Below are 14,690 nucleotides of genomic sequence, written 5' to 3'. Positions count from 1 at the left end.
CGCTGTTGAAATCTTTTAAGCCGTGGTCACCGCTCGATCAGAGTTACATATATTGCTGAGTTATCGATAAGGTGCGACTAAGCAGTGCTCGAGGATGGGCTTCACACCATCGATATCAGATACCTCGCCTTTCACCTTACATAACATCCCCTTTGGAGTAATATCGACTGGGGAAGACGCAACCCCAAGGTGTGCCACGGCGGTCGGTGACCATGCCATAGATCTATATGGCTTGTGTCACCGTGGGTTCTTCGCGGATAGTAGCGTGACGCGGGCTCTTTCACAGGTATTTCCATAACGCCTAGTGTGCCAATCGACACGCTTAGGCTGGTGCTTCTGACATTTGGCTCACACTTTGCCACAGACGTCCTTGAACGCTTTTGCCGAGTTGCCCGCATCGGTGAGAACGGCAACCCGGGAATGTATCATCACGGCATGCAAGGATGAATCTATTCCTCCTGCTTGTGTGCACGAATTGTCCACAGTCCAGATGCACCTGCCAATGCACATTCATGAGTTTACCGACTTTCTGTGCTCTCTTGAGCATTGCCAAAATGTAGTCTTCAGCCTGAGCAAAACCCCTTCATTCAGCCAAGCTTACTATCTATCAGTGTGTCAACATGATCGGGGGCGAAATGCCACTAAACTTCTACGACATTCCACTTGCCTACAATGGCAGAGCTTCAAGCGTCGTGCCTTCACCATCTGTCTTTCGACGCCCTCGAGGTGTGTTCTACAGCCAACAACCAACAGATGGAGCAAGGCGGGCCGAGTACGGTGTCTCAAAGATGATTGACTTTGAGCTGGAGATGGCTTACCTCGTGTCCAAAACAGTTCCACATGGGCAGACAATAGACATCAATAATGCGGCGGACTACATCTTTGGCTTTGTCCTGTTGAACGACTGGTCGAGCCGAGATATACAAGCTCATGAGATGCGCCCGACGGGGGCGTTCAATTCCAAGTCTTTTGGCACCACGATATCCTCTTGGGTCACGACACTGGATGCACTCAGTCCGTTCCGTTGCAAGCCAAGGTCACGCCCAGATCCGTTCGAGTACCTGCGCTACGCAGACCTGGAAAAGGGCACTTTCGATATCAAACTGGCGGTTCATCTCGAAAGAGAGGGGGGAAAATACCAGCTGGGTCTAAGCAACCTCTCATACCTATATTGGACGCCATTCCAGCAGATCACACAGCACGCGTCCGCTGGTTGCGGATTCAGGTCGGGAGACCTCATTGCTACAGGCACCGTGTCTGGAGGCGGCAAAAATATGGCAGGAAACAGAGTCGAGCTTGGAAGCTTGCTGGAAGCGACGGAGATGGGTACGCGAACTGTAAAACTGGAGGATGGCGTCGAATTGGGCTACCTGGCGGACAAAGACTATGTGACTTTGTCCGCTTGGTGTGAAGACGGCAGTGGACGTCGAGTCTTTGGCCTCGGCGAGTGTCGTGGACAGATTGTAGGCCCTGATGATTGAATAGCCTAAAAGCATGGCAGATAGACAATAAGTACTGCATCAGATGAGTCGACTTGTCGGAATACAGAAGATTATAGAATTGATCGACCCTCGGTACTCTTTTGTGGTTGGAGTCGAAAGTAGAACCCCTGCTAACACTCTCAGGTACAGTACCTCCGCAAAAATCTCCGTTCAAGCCTTGCACTGGACCACCCTAGATACATCAACTCAACTCTTAATTGTGTAGATACATACTAAATTTATATGTATGATCAATTGAATCTCTATAATGACTGAAAGGCGTAAGCACTCTGAGCATGAGCGTGGCACAACATTAGCCGATCTTTTAGCCGATCAAAAATAAAGCGAAATTTAAATCTTACTTAAATACCTCCAACTTCGGTGCAGTGCACACACTAAGCATTGCTACGTAGTATGTACTACTAGACTACGCACCAACGAGCGAAATATAAGTCCTAAGACTCTTAAAAACCGTGCTGCAACATATATACTACGTATTGTTAAAGCTTCACCGAAGATTTTAGACGCGAAACTTTAGAAAAGACGCGATATTGGTTATTCGACTAATACTATTCATCGACTATTAAACGAGACTACATAGAAAATTGCTACCGAAGAAACGCTCTCGACCAGTAGCTAACTTGTTTTACAAACGATTAGAATTTAGCTAATAAATATAGAGACTAAACTTAGGAGGACCAGTTCAATGTAATTGAGTCCATATTTGTTCCTACTAGTAGGCATAAGGCGCTAATAAAGAGTTTGGATAACAAGGTCAACGTAGTTATTGAAGCAAAGGACCACTGCGCAAGATATTGAGAGAGATCAATATTACAGGAATCTACAGCAGAAGGGATACACAATGATACCAATTACATACAATTTACTCCTATGCTCGCATTGTAGAATTGCTTGTAAGCTACAGATGTCTATTCCAAAGGAGGATTGCTGAAGGTGGCTGGACGGAGGCTTTTGCAGAGGACCTGTACCATAGAGGCACTCCCCTAAGAAGGCAACAAAAGTCGTCACACCTTTGTTCGCTCGGGTGGTCATGAGCTCTGATCTAAGAAATTTGGCAAAAGCACGAAGAGTTCAATTAAACTCAGGCGAGCGTGAATTCTTCGGTTCAAAGATTACCCACGTTGTGACATCTCCTATCGTCTCTTTCATCCTGGTTTTGTCAATTCACACACGCTCTGCAGTTTCATTTGGGTATGCATGCTTGGCATGCAATTCTTCAACCGGGGCGTCAACTCGATAGTTCATTGTCTTCTTCAAGTCGCCCAAGAACAAGGATACTATTGTACCCAATACTCCAAAAGGGACCGCGATGATGAAGACAATTCGAACAGAATCGGCGGTTGCTTGTTTGATAGCCTGTGTAGCCAGGGCAACAACTTCAGGTCCAACGCCCGGAATCCCCCTTAACGCGGTGGAATTGTTCGAAATCAACGCCTGCGTGAACTCCGGAATGGAGTCGGTAGGCAAGCCAGCAGCTTCGGCAGTGCGTGCAATGTACTTTGGCAAGTTAGAGCTCATCCGACTATTGAAGGTTGCGGCGAAAATCGCGGTAAAGATTCCGGCAGCCACCGCCCGTGAAGAGGTCGTGCAGGCTGTAGCCGTGGCGATGAGCCTGTGAGGTGTCGCCAGCTGGGCACCTGTCACGGCCAGGATGAGCGGGCCACCAAACCCGATGCCAGAGAGGCCAGCGAACGCCATCGCACTGATAGAGTCGCCAGGTTGAATTGTAGTCCATCCCACCAGACCTCCGGTCATAATAATGAAGCCGACAACCATAGGCGAACGGATAGTTCGCAAGCGAGAGCTGAAATATCCCCAGACCACAGTGGAGATGAGTGCAGCAACAAAATATGGCTGTGAGCGCGTAACGACCTCGAATGCATCTGTCGTGAACAAGCCAGACCTAGAAGAGAGAAATTTGTCAGTATAATGTTCTTGCCGAATGAATACGTCTAGTCCTCACATGACAGGATAGAAGATGGAGAAGGCAAAGGTCATGATGCCCTCAATGAAGATCAAGGCAACACAGAGAGCGAATGTGCCCCCCCTATGTCGACCACCGCGGAAGAGATCATGATGCAAAATACCGGTCTGTGTTCCTTTCCATTCATAAAGCCCGAAAGCCACAAGACCGAGAACTCCTGGTATCAAGGTCGCCAGGACGCGAGCATTAGTCCACGAATATATGCTACCCCCAAGGCTGGTGCCGGTGAGAAAAAGTGTGAGACCAAGAGCAAGAAGGCCGCATCCAATGAGGTCAAGATGGCCTAACTTCCGCCTGTTGGAGATGTTGTCCAACGCGGCATGTCTCTTGGGAGGATGATAGCCCACAAACTGCGAGACTCAGTCAGCATCGAAACGTCTTGTCGGGGCATGCATGACATTGAATCGCTCTTTAAGAGGGTCTGGTCGTTAACAGTTCAAGAAAAGACTCACAAGCCCGAGCGCTGTAAGACCCCAAATTCCAGTTTGGATCCACTGCAGTACCTTGATCAGTGACTTTGTTCGTGTAATAGGAAAAGAGACACCTAGAACGGACATAGTAGATGCGCCATCCTGTATGCGCATTGCGTTGTGTCAGTGTACCTATGACGAGAGGCCCAGACACACAGGCCAGGAGAGCCGCAGCATTGGTCATCGCTTGGGCGACTGGAGGTGAAGACTGTCAGCTTAGAGGTCCAGCAAATATGCGATGAAGATAAATGGCTCAGACACATACTTGGACGCCACCGTCGAGGCAGAATCTCGCTCGGAACGCTATATGCCAAAGGGACAGTCGCAAAACCGAACCCGATCAAGATGTTGGCACCGATCAGCCGGTAGATGTTGCTGGAACCCGGTGCGATGGCTGCACCAATAAAGGCAAGGACGCAAGAGCCAACCATCAGCGGCTTGCGCACCTGAAATATATCTGAGGCACTGGATATGATGGGTCCCAATACTGCCTGAACGAGCACCAAGGCATTCGGGACCCATGTCTGGACTGCTGTGTTGCCAAGGTCAGTTCCGATGAACGTGAGCTGAAATAGTCAGCAATAGTCAGCAGTAATGTATCCCGGATAGACGGGGTCAGAATGTCAACGCTATTTCATCAGATTCACATACCACGACAGGAGGGCCCTGAAGGGCCAGAATTTGGACGTAGTTCAACAAGACCATGGCGGCCAAGGCAATGTATGTGCGCGCATGGAGCCCAGGCTCGACTTCTCCATCGAAGCTCAGGTTGCGGAAGCTATTGGAATCAATTTCTGCATTCTCAAGCTCATACTTGTCAGACTCTTTCCTCTCCATGTCCATTCGAGTAGCTCTCTCTATCTTAGAAACCTCCGTGTCAATGTGCTCAACAGCCATCGTGCCCGTTCACAAGAGCTGGAATGAAATTTCCCACTTGATTGAGAATGTTGATGACAGTAGCGTTTCCTTATATTCCATCATATCGGGTTGTTTCTTCACACGCTTGAATTGGTCGCTCATCCAGACGAGCGCCCTTACCTGGACCTGGAGCTTTCTCTCTCTCAAAAATATCGTATTTACGCGACCTCGGAGTTAGCGAGATTCCCCGCCTTTTGAGTTGGCATCCCTTGTGATACTCCTGGTCTCCCCAGATTTGAGAACACAGGACATTACAAAGTCGGATCGCCCTCAAGCGCCAACCCCGGCATTCCACAAGGCTCCAAGAACGCGGTGATGCGGGGTCCTTCCATTCTCGTGCACTCATTGGCCTCTATCTCCCCGACAAATACGGCCTTCTATATAATGCCGAAATGCCGAAAGCGCAATTTGAGATGTCGGGGTTAGCGGAACGAAGGGCAAAATTCAAGAGAATCGCTCCGATGGTGACTGATGTTAGATGGAAAATGCCTTGGTGGTGCAAATCTCATAATAGAAGGCGCTTTATAAGCTTGTCTGCGCTGGTATGCACTGGTATTAGCTGGTATGACAGTCCTGAGCCACAAAAGTCGACATTGAGACAACATGGCAGGGGTTCAGGTCCGAGCAACTCGACTTGCACACGTCGTCTACCAGCATGTGGACATTGACAAAGCTCTTGCATTTCTTATCGATTTTGGGTTTGTGGAGGTGGAACGCAAGGGTGCCCGAATCTACCTTGGCGGCTACGGGGAACAGCCGTTTCTCTATGTGCTAGAAAGATCTCCCGACGGGGAGAAACATTTTGGTGGCGGGTACTGGGTTGTGGATAGCATGGAAGAATTGAAAAAAGCAGCTTCATACACGGGCGCGATGCCTATCGAAGATAGCGATGCTCCTGGTGGCGGTAAAGTTGTGGTGATAAAGGACCCTAACGGCTTCGACTGCGGCTTCGTCTACGGCCAGAAGCTCCAGGAGAGATGTGGGCCGGCCACTACCCTTCAGGTTAACGAATCGGCACTGAACACGGTGGATGAGAAGCCAAGGAAAGGCTCTTTTCGACGATTCAAGAAAGCGCCGAGTCCCATTCATAAACTTGGTCATTATGGTTACGGTGTCCCTGCGAGCAAGTTTGAGAGCACATACTCCTGGTATATGAGTGTCCTGAACCTGAAGCTCAGTGATACGATCTTTGACAAGGTCACTGGCAAGGACGAGAGCTGCTTCTTTCACATAGACCTAGGTCCCGAGTACACTGATCACCACGTAGATGTGACAAATCGTGATGAATAACCCCGTACTGACAATCGAATAGAGCTTCTTCCTGTCGAGCGAACCGGGTGCCGTATCGGCTCACGTCCACCATTCGAGTTATGAGGTCAACGACTTCGACACACAGACTCTAGGGCACGACTGGCTCCGGAGCAAACAATGGACCAATTGTTGGGGGATCGGGCGGCACCTCCTCGGAAGCCAAATCTTCGACTATTGGTTGGTCATGCCCTAGCTGGCCTTCGCTAGCATTCATTGACATCGCTGTTGCAGGTTCGATAGCTCCAGGAATATAGTAGAGCACTACTGTGACGGCGACCTGGTGAATGAAGATACTCCAGCTAGTCGAGAACCCGCAGCGCTCGAGTCACTTTATGTATGGGGGCCGAACCTTCCGTTGGGGCTCCTCGCAAACGAAGTCGAAAGGGAGACGGTGGTGCCCCCCGATGTCGTCCAGGGAATGCCCGCTGTCGTTTCATAGATTAGGCAGTCAATTAGAGCGCAGTGATATCCAAAGTCTTGAAGGCCTTTTAACAGTTGTTTCCGTCAGCATATCGGCTTGTGACCATAGAACGAGCAAAAAGGATGAAAGAAGGAGCCATTCTACGAAGGAATATCGGCAAGAAACGAACTAGAGTACCAAGTGATCACTAGAGGGACGACCTTGGAGAGCACATCATACTTTGGGAATGGTGGCACAGACCTCCTCTCATGAAATGCACCGGCTTGGAAGTCGATGACTGGTTTCACAAGAGGCTCTCTTGGGTCGAGGCATTGTCGCACGGCCTTCTAAGTCCGGCTCAACTGCTCGATCGGCCAAGTGTTGCAATTGGAAGGTTTACAGCTAGGTGGACAAGGAGATCGTTGAACTAAACAGGAGATTGCCAAAAAGCATGGTTGGAAGATGAGCAACGTGACTCTGGCATGCCCCGACAAATGCATTTGCTGCCCAGTCATCGACGTCCAGCCGTGTCTACAGAATTAACGAGGCTTTGGCCGCTCGCGGCAAAGTGTTGATTGAAGTAGAGCAGAAATACCATGAAGAATTGTACGAAGCCAGAGCATGTACCCATAGCTTGTTCAGGGTTATCAGTAGAATGGAGCTGGGGCTAGATGATGTGATTTCGTTCGAGCCTAATCTGGGACCAGGAAGGCCGCGCTGGCTCACTAAAGTAAGAATTTCGTGATGTCGGATTGCCAATTTCCACCGTCAATGTTCGTCCATTGGTACCAAAGAACCCCCTGCTAGAGATTTCAGACAGCTGCTACTCACATCGATCTCTACCGTCTTGTCACTCCTTTCTCTACCATCGAGTCTCTGCCTTTGCGTAGTTCTTGCAGCGCTGCTGGAGCGCCGTCGGCACTTTCTTTAAATACCGGTTTTCCACCAAGTCCGGTGTCGGGATAACGCCTCTTCCTCCTCGACTATCCTGTTGGGGTTATGCCTTCATAACAGCCCTCCTTGGAGCTATCCACAGCTGCTCAAATGGGTCACCACTAACGAACAACAACTGATCGTCATCCTTACTCTATGTTTATGTTTCCCGCGTCTCAAAGGTAAACGAACTCCGAACTTAGCTCCGTCATATGCCGCTAGGCTTTAGGCGAGGCCCCTGTGAGGGATTTGGTTAAGCCTGTGCAGTGCTGCTCCCTATTCTCCTTTCTGTCGCTCTCGACTTGTTCTAACCTCTTGTCTGCCCTTCTTGCAAAGTGGTGGCTATCTTGGTGACCATGTCGAAAGCTACCCATATCATCCGCTTCGTTGCGAAGGAGGATGGTCGCATCCACCTAGGTCAATTGGTCGACACCAACTGTGATGTTGGTGTCGACAGTGTGAAGGGGAAGCAGATCAAAGCATACCTGATCAACGGCTCGATATTTTGCCCCGAAATCACTCAGTACATCTACACTGTCCAGCAATTACTCTCCCCCGTTTCCATGGAAGACTGTAATTATATTCGATGTTTAGGTCTAAACTATGTTGACCACGCAATTGTTAGCACTCTCTGCTCCTATAGCTTTACTTCTAAAAAAAGTGTAGCTAATTACTAGATGGTTATAGGAAGGAAAGATGGCTCTTCCAAAGGCACCCATTCTCTTTAGCAAGCCTCGTCTGGCCCTCGCGGACCCCTTTCCGGCCGTCATCCCAATACCTAAAGCGGCACAGGACGGAACTAGTGACTACGAGGCCGAGTTGTGCGTAGTCATTGGCAAGACGGGCAAGAATATTCCAGAAACTAAGGCGCTAGATTATGTTCTTGGTTATACATGCAGTAACGATGTCTCCGCACGGACGTTCCAATCGGTGACGACGCAATGGTCGTTCTCTAAAGGTCTGGACGGCAGCTGTCCTCTCGGCCCGGTATTAGTTACTAAGGACGCCATTCCTGATCCTCAAAATCTGGGCATCAAGGCCATTTACAATGGCCGTACTGTTCAGGATGGGAACACCAAGTATGTCGCCGCCGAGCTTTAACCTAGAGCTTGATCGATCTTCGAGTTTGGTACTGACAAATATTACAAGAGATATGATATTCAATATCGCCAAGCAAATTAGCTATCTCTCGCAGGGCACGACCATCGAGGCTGGTACAGTCTTTCTCACAGGTACACCCGCGGGTATCGGCTTCTGTCGCAATCCTAAAGTAGTACTCGAGCATGGAGATGACATCAGAGTCTGGATCGAAAGAATTGGTACATTGGTCAACAAGGTGCGGTATGAGGAGTGGTAGAAGTTCTGTAAGGGACTGTAGCTAGCGGATTAGGAGACGGCTTTCGTACTGTAAATACGGTCAACTATTTCCCCTGATGAAATAGAGCGAAAATAGACCTCCGGTAGATCAGACGAGAGAGCTGAAGCTGCGCACCAATAAATAACAGCTCGGTTTTCCTTGTGGCTGTGCTGATCACTGGTACAGGTTTAGTTTCTTGACTCGTGTCCATGAACTAATTAATCGGTAGTTGTCTATTACATACTGAGTATGTCTTCCTGAGCTTTAATCTTTCCGAATCCAGTATCTTTAAAGCCTTTTCTACATCGCCGGTCTCACAAACCCTCTCCCTCGGATCCATTTCAGACATCGAAAGGGTCAACCTTTCCTGCTACCTCGACCTAAAATCTGAGCTTTTCGTCCAATTTGCGTTAGTACTATGTAGGGGAGTAGCAGTTGCGAGATTCGGGAAACTCGATAACGAATGCTAGTGACCTTGTGATGAGAGACTTGGGAGAACGTATGATTATCGAACTACCCTACTAGCTTATTTAAATATAGATACCTTAGAGAAGGATTTCTATTCTTTAATTACATTAATAATTAGCTAGGTGATTTGCTTAACCTATGCAACGGTCCTAGGGAAGTAGTCCCTTATACTTTATCTACACTATACTAGTGCTAGACTTACTATATGTCAGGCAATAGGTCCGTAAGCCCTTGAGGATCGCTCAAAAGAACTAGAATCTCGCACGAAGTACGAGGTATTCTCGGACCTATTAGTTATATGCTTACTAGGAAGCTGCCCAGGGCATTCCTAACACTATAGGCTTAGAGTAGATAAAAATAGAAAATATACTTTCATTCGTTAGAACTAACGCTTTCTCGGCCAAATCTAATTCACTATACCATAGACGCTTTATGTAACTAAGTAATATAATACAATATCAGAGCCACACGGCTCTAGAACTATATAAAGAGTTAAATACTGGATTAGTCTATCCGTCGGCACGAGCACAATAGCGGTGTAATTGAGATAGCCATAGAAACCCTCGCCATAACACTAAGGAAAGCCAGTAGAGCCACAGCAGAGGGTAGAGGACAGGCCTTAATGAAAATAAAAGAGGTAGCACGCTTATCAACCGGAGAGGAATTCATATACAGAAACCGAAGATTAGTCAGAGCTGCACTAGGTTTATGTTGTTCTCTAGCTGGGGTACATAGAAGTATCACCTTTAATAAAGGGTGAATAGAAGAAGGTAGGAGCGGAGATATAATAGTGATAAGGAATCTCAGGATTATCGGAGCTAAAATATGTATGTTCGGCAAGACTACCATTAGCGCCACGACTGAGCTAGCGTGTACTAACTCGATATGCACGTGATGCGCTAACACTCATTAGATACTAACTCTCTATAGCATTGGCTAAAATGTCTCCTTTACCGATCGATGAAAACACCACTACCTCAGTATTTGCAAAGCTTAGAAAGCATGGAAAAGGGGTCCCTGGCGATTATTGCTTGGTAGATTTCTATATACAATAGAACAGAGACCACAGAGTGGCAAGAGCCAGAGATCTCAATCGTCATCCGCATTGACTCGCTTAAGTTGCCAGTATAGATCGATAAGAGGACATTCGCCAAGACGCCAGCCCTAAAGTCAAGATGTAACGACGCTACTTTGGGAGAGGTCATATAATTAGCCCCCATTTGTGTGAGCAAGGGGCCAGGGTGAGCACAGGGCGGCATCACACTTGCCCCGAAGGGGGATGAGCCGGTTGCTCTTGGCGCGTCACGTGTCTCTTTCAGTTTTTGTTTGAGCTGGAATGTACAATTGAACTTGCACTTCAGTTGACGCTGGTGCCTGGTGCCTGGTGCCAATACCTTCGCTCCTTTGCACCCCGATTATTGAAAGATAAGTGCATGTTGGAAAACCTTCCAAGTCTTCCAGCAGCAGTCACAAATGGCAAATATAAGCCTTCACTCCTGGGAGTACCTGGAGACTCTCCCTGGAGTTCAATTCTACCGATTGTATAAAAGCCCTTCTTCCGCGCTGGCCATCTTTCGAAAGCGACTGTCTAGTCTCGCGAAGTCTTTCGTCATGATGCTATTGTACATGCCGAAGCCAATGCTAGTCAAGGACTTGGAGCTTCTTGTAAAAGAGACCAGTCGAGGGGAACGTGAGTACGCGGTCGAATTACTGCGCCGTTATCACATTCTCAAAGAAGTCACCTACAGCTCTTCAAGAGCTTATTTGTTGACTCCTGAATTCGCAAGATCATTGCGGACAGCTTTGACTGGAGCTGGAGAACTCAGATCATTCGGACAACCTGCCCGGCTCTCGGAGAAAAAGAAAGTCACCGTTGCCGATCTAGACGAATACTCTCGACAACGGTGGGAAGGCATCTTGGGCTACATGGTTGGCTCATCTTCCACTGCCGTTGAATCTGAACAAGTGGCCATCGATCCATCGCCGGGGGTCATCGAATTGTTACGGGCTGGCCATCTCATCGAGACCAACGGAACATACAGTCGTGGCCAGGTTGCTAGCATCACCAAGGAAGGCTTCGCGTTTGTCCTCCAAGATATTAATACGCAAATCTGGGCTCTTCTTTTCCTTTATGTCGATAATGCCGAGGTATTCGAGATGGACAAAGTTGACGTACTGTCTTTCTTATTTCTCATTTCTTCACTCGAATTGGGTCTCGCCTATTCAACTACCACACTAGACGAGACTCAACAACGGTGTCTTTCCGATCTCATATCACTTGGAATTGTTTATCAACCACTTGGTGCCGATGGCACTCCGGTGGACTATTTCTATCCAACGCGACTGGCTGCCACGCTGACATCAGATTCAAATCCAACACTTTCAGCCGCAAACTCAGCGGTAGGGTCATCGTTATCATCTTCTGGTGGCAACGCAACAAGAGGTTTCATCATCGTAGAGACGAACTATAGAGTCTACGCATATACATCATCGCCTCTTCAGATAGCACTTCTCCAGCTATTCGTCAACCTACGTTCCCGGCATCCAAACCTTGTCACAGGCAAGATGAGCAAGGCGTCCGTTCAGCGTGCTGTTCAAGCAGGCATCACAGCCGAACAAATCATCTCATATCTCACATCACACGCCCATCCTCAGATGCGACGGAGGGCTCAAGCAGAACAAGCACAATTGCAGGCTCGCAGCACTGATCAAAGTCGTGTTATACCGGTTCTTCCACCTACCATCCTAGACCAGATCCATCTCTGGCAGCTTGAACGAGATAGGATGACAACGACTTATGGGTTTCTGCTGAAGAACTTTACGAATCACGCAGAGTACGAAGCCCCATGTCGCTACGCCGACGAAATAGGCGTGTTAGTGTGGAAGGATGACAAGAAGGGAATGTTTTTCGTCAACCGGATTGAGGGCGTCAGGACCTTCATGGCTGAGAGGAAGGCAAATGCACAAGGTTAGCTCTACAATAGTCGAATGACAAATGCCACATTCAGGGCACCATACAGCTGCGATCCGAATCCGGAGTCTTTCGAATGGGCTATTAGCGGTCATTTCGCAATTTGCAAGGGGTGGGGTTGATTGGCTTGCCGAGACATCAGTCGTGGTATAAGGGCGTTCAAGTCTTGGAAGATCTTGATCGTGACTCGAATATCTCTAACAGTGCTTTATTCTTACCTAGGAAAGCCTATGAACCATCGACAGGTACTATCTCTGACCTGAATTCATCAAACCAACAGACTTCTCCATCCCATCCCTTCCTCTTTCTCTCAAAGTCCATCTTGATTGACCATTCAAAACAGAAAAAAACTAGCCAAGCCGGCCATCAAGAATCCAATTAGCTCCGCGGATGTCAGATGGGAATAATGCCGATTATCTGGTACTATTTCTCCTATGGCGAAGGTGGAGGGGGTTGTCTTTAGTAGTTTCAGACACCGGCGGCAAATCTTAGCCGTGGACCGGACTAAGGCTACAATTTCTCCGGGGTTCTCTCTACAATCACCGGCCACTGCCCCAGCAGTACATAATTGTGCGGAAATTCATCATTCCCTTTCTTCGTCCTATACCTGAGATACTTTGAGTTGAAGTATGGCTCGGTGAAGCTTGAGATTCAGTCATACTCTATCAAGTTGGTCAGATATGTTTCATACCGCCATTTCAGGCCCACCTTGAACGGCGAACAAAAGTAGCCCTTATACCTTGGCGTGGTGCGGTGGGAGGAGGCTGAGAGATCACCCCTAGCGAGATGCACGACCTTCCGCGCTTGTGTGATCTCGTATTGGAAGGACCGATACTTGCCTGGAATCTTTCTCGAATTTCATAGCAACATGATGTCGGGAACCAACAGCGGCAGATATTACTGCTCATCTACTCATATCTCTACCTCGGACTAGGCCTTCTTCCTCAGTTTGGGATCGGGTATGGAGGTAAGACACATCGTTGTGTCGAGACCGTATACTGCAAGAATTAGTCTACAACATTGGATAAATGGAAGAATTTACAGCTCTCGAAGTGCCCGTCAACAATTATCGCGCTTCGTGTCTCTGAAGTGATTGTTCTTCTCTATCATCGGTTGGAGGCGCCAACACGCTGATGCAACGCCGAGCACCTCCTGGATCGGCCAGTGCTAGCGGATTGTGTCATGCTGCAGTACTTTCGACCACTATTAGTGGATCTCATCCTAAGTGCACATAAAGGCATGTGCTAAGAACCCTTTACTTGGCTCGTGATACTGCAAATCGTCATTCAAGTCAACAGGCTGTGATTCAGGTATTTCATAGTCTTTGCGGATAGATCGCACTGCGCTCCTCAGTTGTGAAAGCACCTTCCACTTGTGATAATCTGTATATGTAGGCTAGCAGTGATTGAGTGCTGAAGAGGAAGATTCCTGTTGGCGAAGAGTAGAATCCGGGACAAAGTAGAATGCTTCCCAACCCAACCATGTGGTGGACCTGTACCTACCTGCCGGGGACTACACGCCTGCCCCTGTATTTTGGCCCATCCTATGCTCTTTTGACCTTTTCTTCAAGGATCTTCCGGCGTTTGCTTGGGTTGGCATCGCCGAAACCTTCTGATACATCATTCCCCGCGCAGTCTGACTGCCAGCCACTCTTCTGCTGCCCTTCGCCTCAAGCCAGACCTCCCTCTCGTTGTCATGAGGTTTATCATTACCATTGTTATCTCCTTACCTCTCCTTCCCATCCTGACTCTTCCGCTCACCTTCCCGCTCGGACCCATGACCACCACCTTTACCTTGCCTATCTTGTAATCTTGCTGATGCCTCACTTGCTCTTGCTCGGGTTTATTGCCTTTGTTTGCATGCGACTTATGTCTCTTACCGATCCAAGTTAGTCATAAATATCTTGATCTTTACCTTGTCCAGAGCTTGAGATCGTTGAAGGTATAAGGAAGTGATGACTGAGTTCTTCATTGCCCGAGCCCTTGTATGTATTCCATATCGCCCCTAACTTGCTCTAAACTTGTGTGTCGTTTAGTAATTCACCGGAATCTGGAACCTTTACAATCTATAGGTACATTTTGGCGGAGCCTATGTGCCCGTTCATCGAGGAGTGTTAAGTCGCCTTGATGAAGCCTTCCACTTTCACCTTTATGTTGGTTCACCAAGTCCAGAAGTGTCAACACTGCTTTTGGGGGCCAGCTAATTTGACTTGGACCATCTTCCTGAATTAGGATATGTAAAGATCCAACTTTGGGGAGGAAGAACCAGTGTTTCTGTTCATTCGTGCAAGAGTGGTTCATTCCCTGCTACGAGCGATGAACTAGGTAAATAAAAGTTAGATGCAACAAAACCAAGGAATGCCGATTGAAAATTTTG

The 14,690-nt window shown here is 48.2% G+C and overlaps 5 protein-coding genes across 5 annotated transcripts; 4 read left to right on the top strand and 1 right to left on the bottom strand.

Annotated features, from left to right (window-relative positions):
* Positions 1–94: 94 nt before the first annotated feature.
* Positions 95–1,481, top strand: A1O9_00524 (uncharacterized protein; the record flags this gene model as incomplete). Its single annotated transcript, XM_013409687.1, has 3 exons — positions 95–286; positions 365–556; positions 612–1,481. 3 exons carry the CDS (start codon positions 95–97, stop codon positions 1,479–1,481), a joined length of 1,254 nt encoding a protein of 417 aa, XP_013265141.1.
* A 1,185-nt stretch (positions 1,482–2,666) lies between these two features.
* Positions 2,667–4,853, bottom strand: A1O9_00523 (uncharacterized protein; the record flags this gene model as incomplete). Its single annotated transcript, XM_013409686.1, has 6 exons — positions 2,667–3,405; positions 3,466–3,836; positions 3,939–3,980; positions 4,042–4,151; positions 4,222–4,522; positions 4,608–4,853. The coding sequence occupies 6 exons, from the start codon at positions 4,851–4,853 to the stop codon at positions 2,667–2,669; spliced, it is 1,809 nt and encodes a 602-aa protein (XP_013265140.1).
* A 624-nt stretch (positions 4,854–5,477) lies between these two features.
* On the top strand, positions 5,478–6,164 carry A1O9_00522 (uncharacterized protein; the record flags this gene model as incomplete). Its single annotated transcript, XM_013409685.1, has 1 exon — positions 5,478–6,164. The coding sequence occupies one exon, from the start codon at positions 5,478–5,480 to the stop codon at positions 6,162–6,164; it is 687 nt and encodes a 228-aa protein (XP_013265139.1).
* Positions 6,165–7,874: 1,710 nt separating this feature from the next.
* A1O9_00521 (uncharacterized protein) lies at positions 7,875–8,875 on the top strand (the record flags this gene model as incomplete). Its single annotated transcript, XM_013409684.1, has 3 exons — positions 7,875–8,138; positions 8,206–8,597; positions 8,668–8,875. 3 exons carry the CDS (start codon positions 7,875–7,877, stop codon positions 8,873–8,875), a joined length of 864 nt encoding a protein of 287 aa, XP_013265138.1.
* A 1,941-nt stretch (positions 8,876–10,816) lies between these two features.
* A1O9_00520 (uncharacterized protein) lies at positions 10,817–12,316 on the top strand (the record flags this gene model as incomplete). The annotated part of the gene is made up of 1 exon (XM_013409683.1): positions 10,817–12,316. The coding sequence occupies one exon, from the start codon at positions 10,817–10,819 to the stop codon at positions 12,314–12,316; it is 1,500 nt and encodes a 499-aa protein (XP_013265137.1).
* Between the last annotated feature and the right edge of the window lie 2,374 nt (positions 12,317–14,690).

This window comes from Exophiala aquamarina (assembly GCF_000709125.1).
Source record: "Exophiala aquamarina CBS 119918 chromosome Unknown aczIA-supercont1.1, whole genome shotgun sequence".
Taxonomy (NCBI): domain Eukaryota; kingdom Fungi; phylum Ascomycota; class Eurotiomycetes; order Chaetothyriales; family Herpotrichiellaceae; genus Exophiala; species Exophiala aquamarina.
Note: the sequence above shows the minus strand (reverse complement) of the source record. Positions and strands in the feature narration are given on the sequence as shown.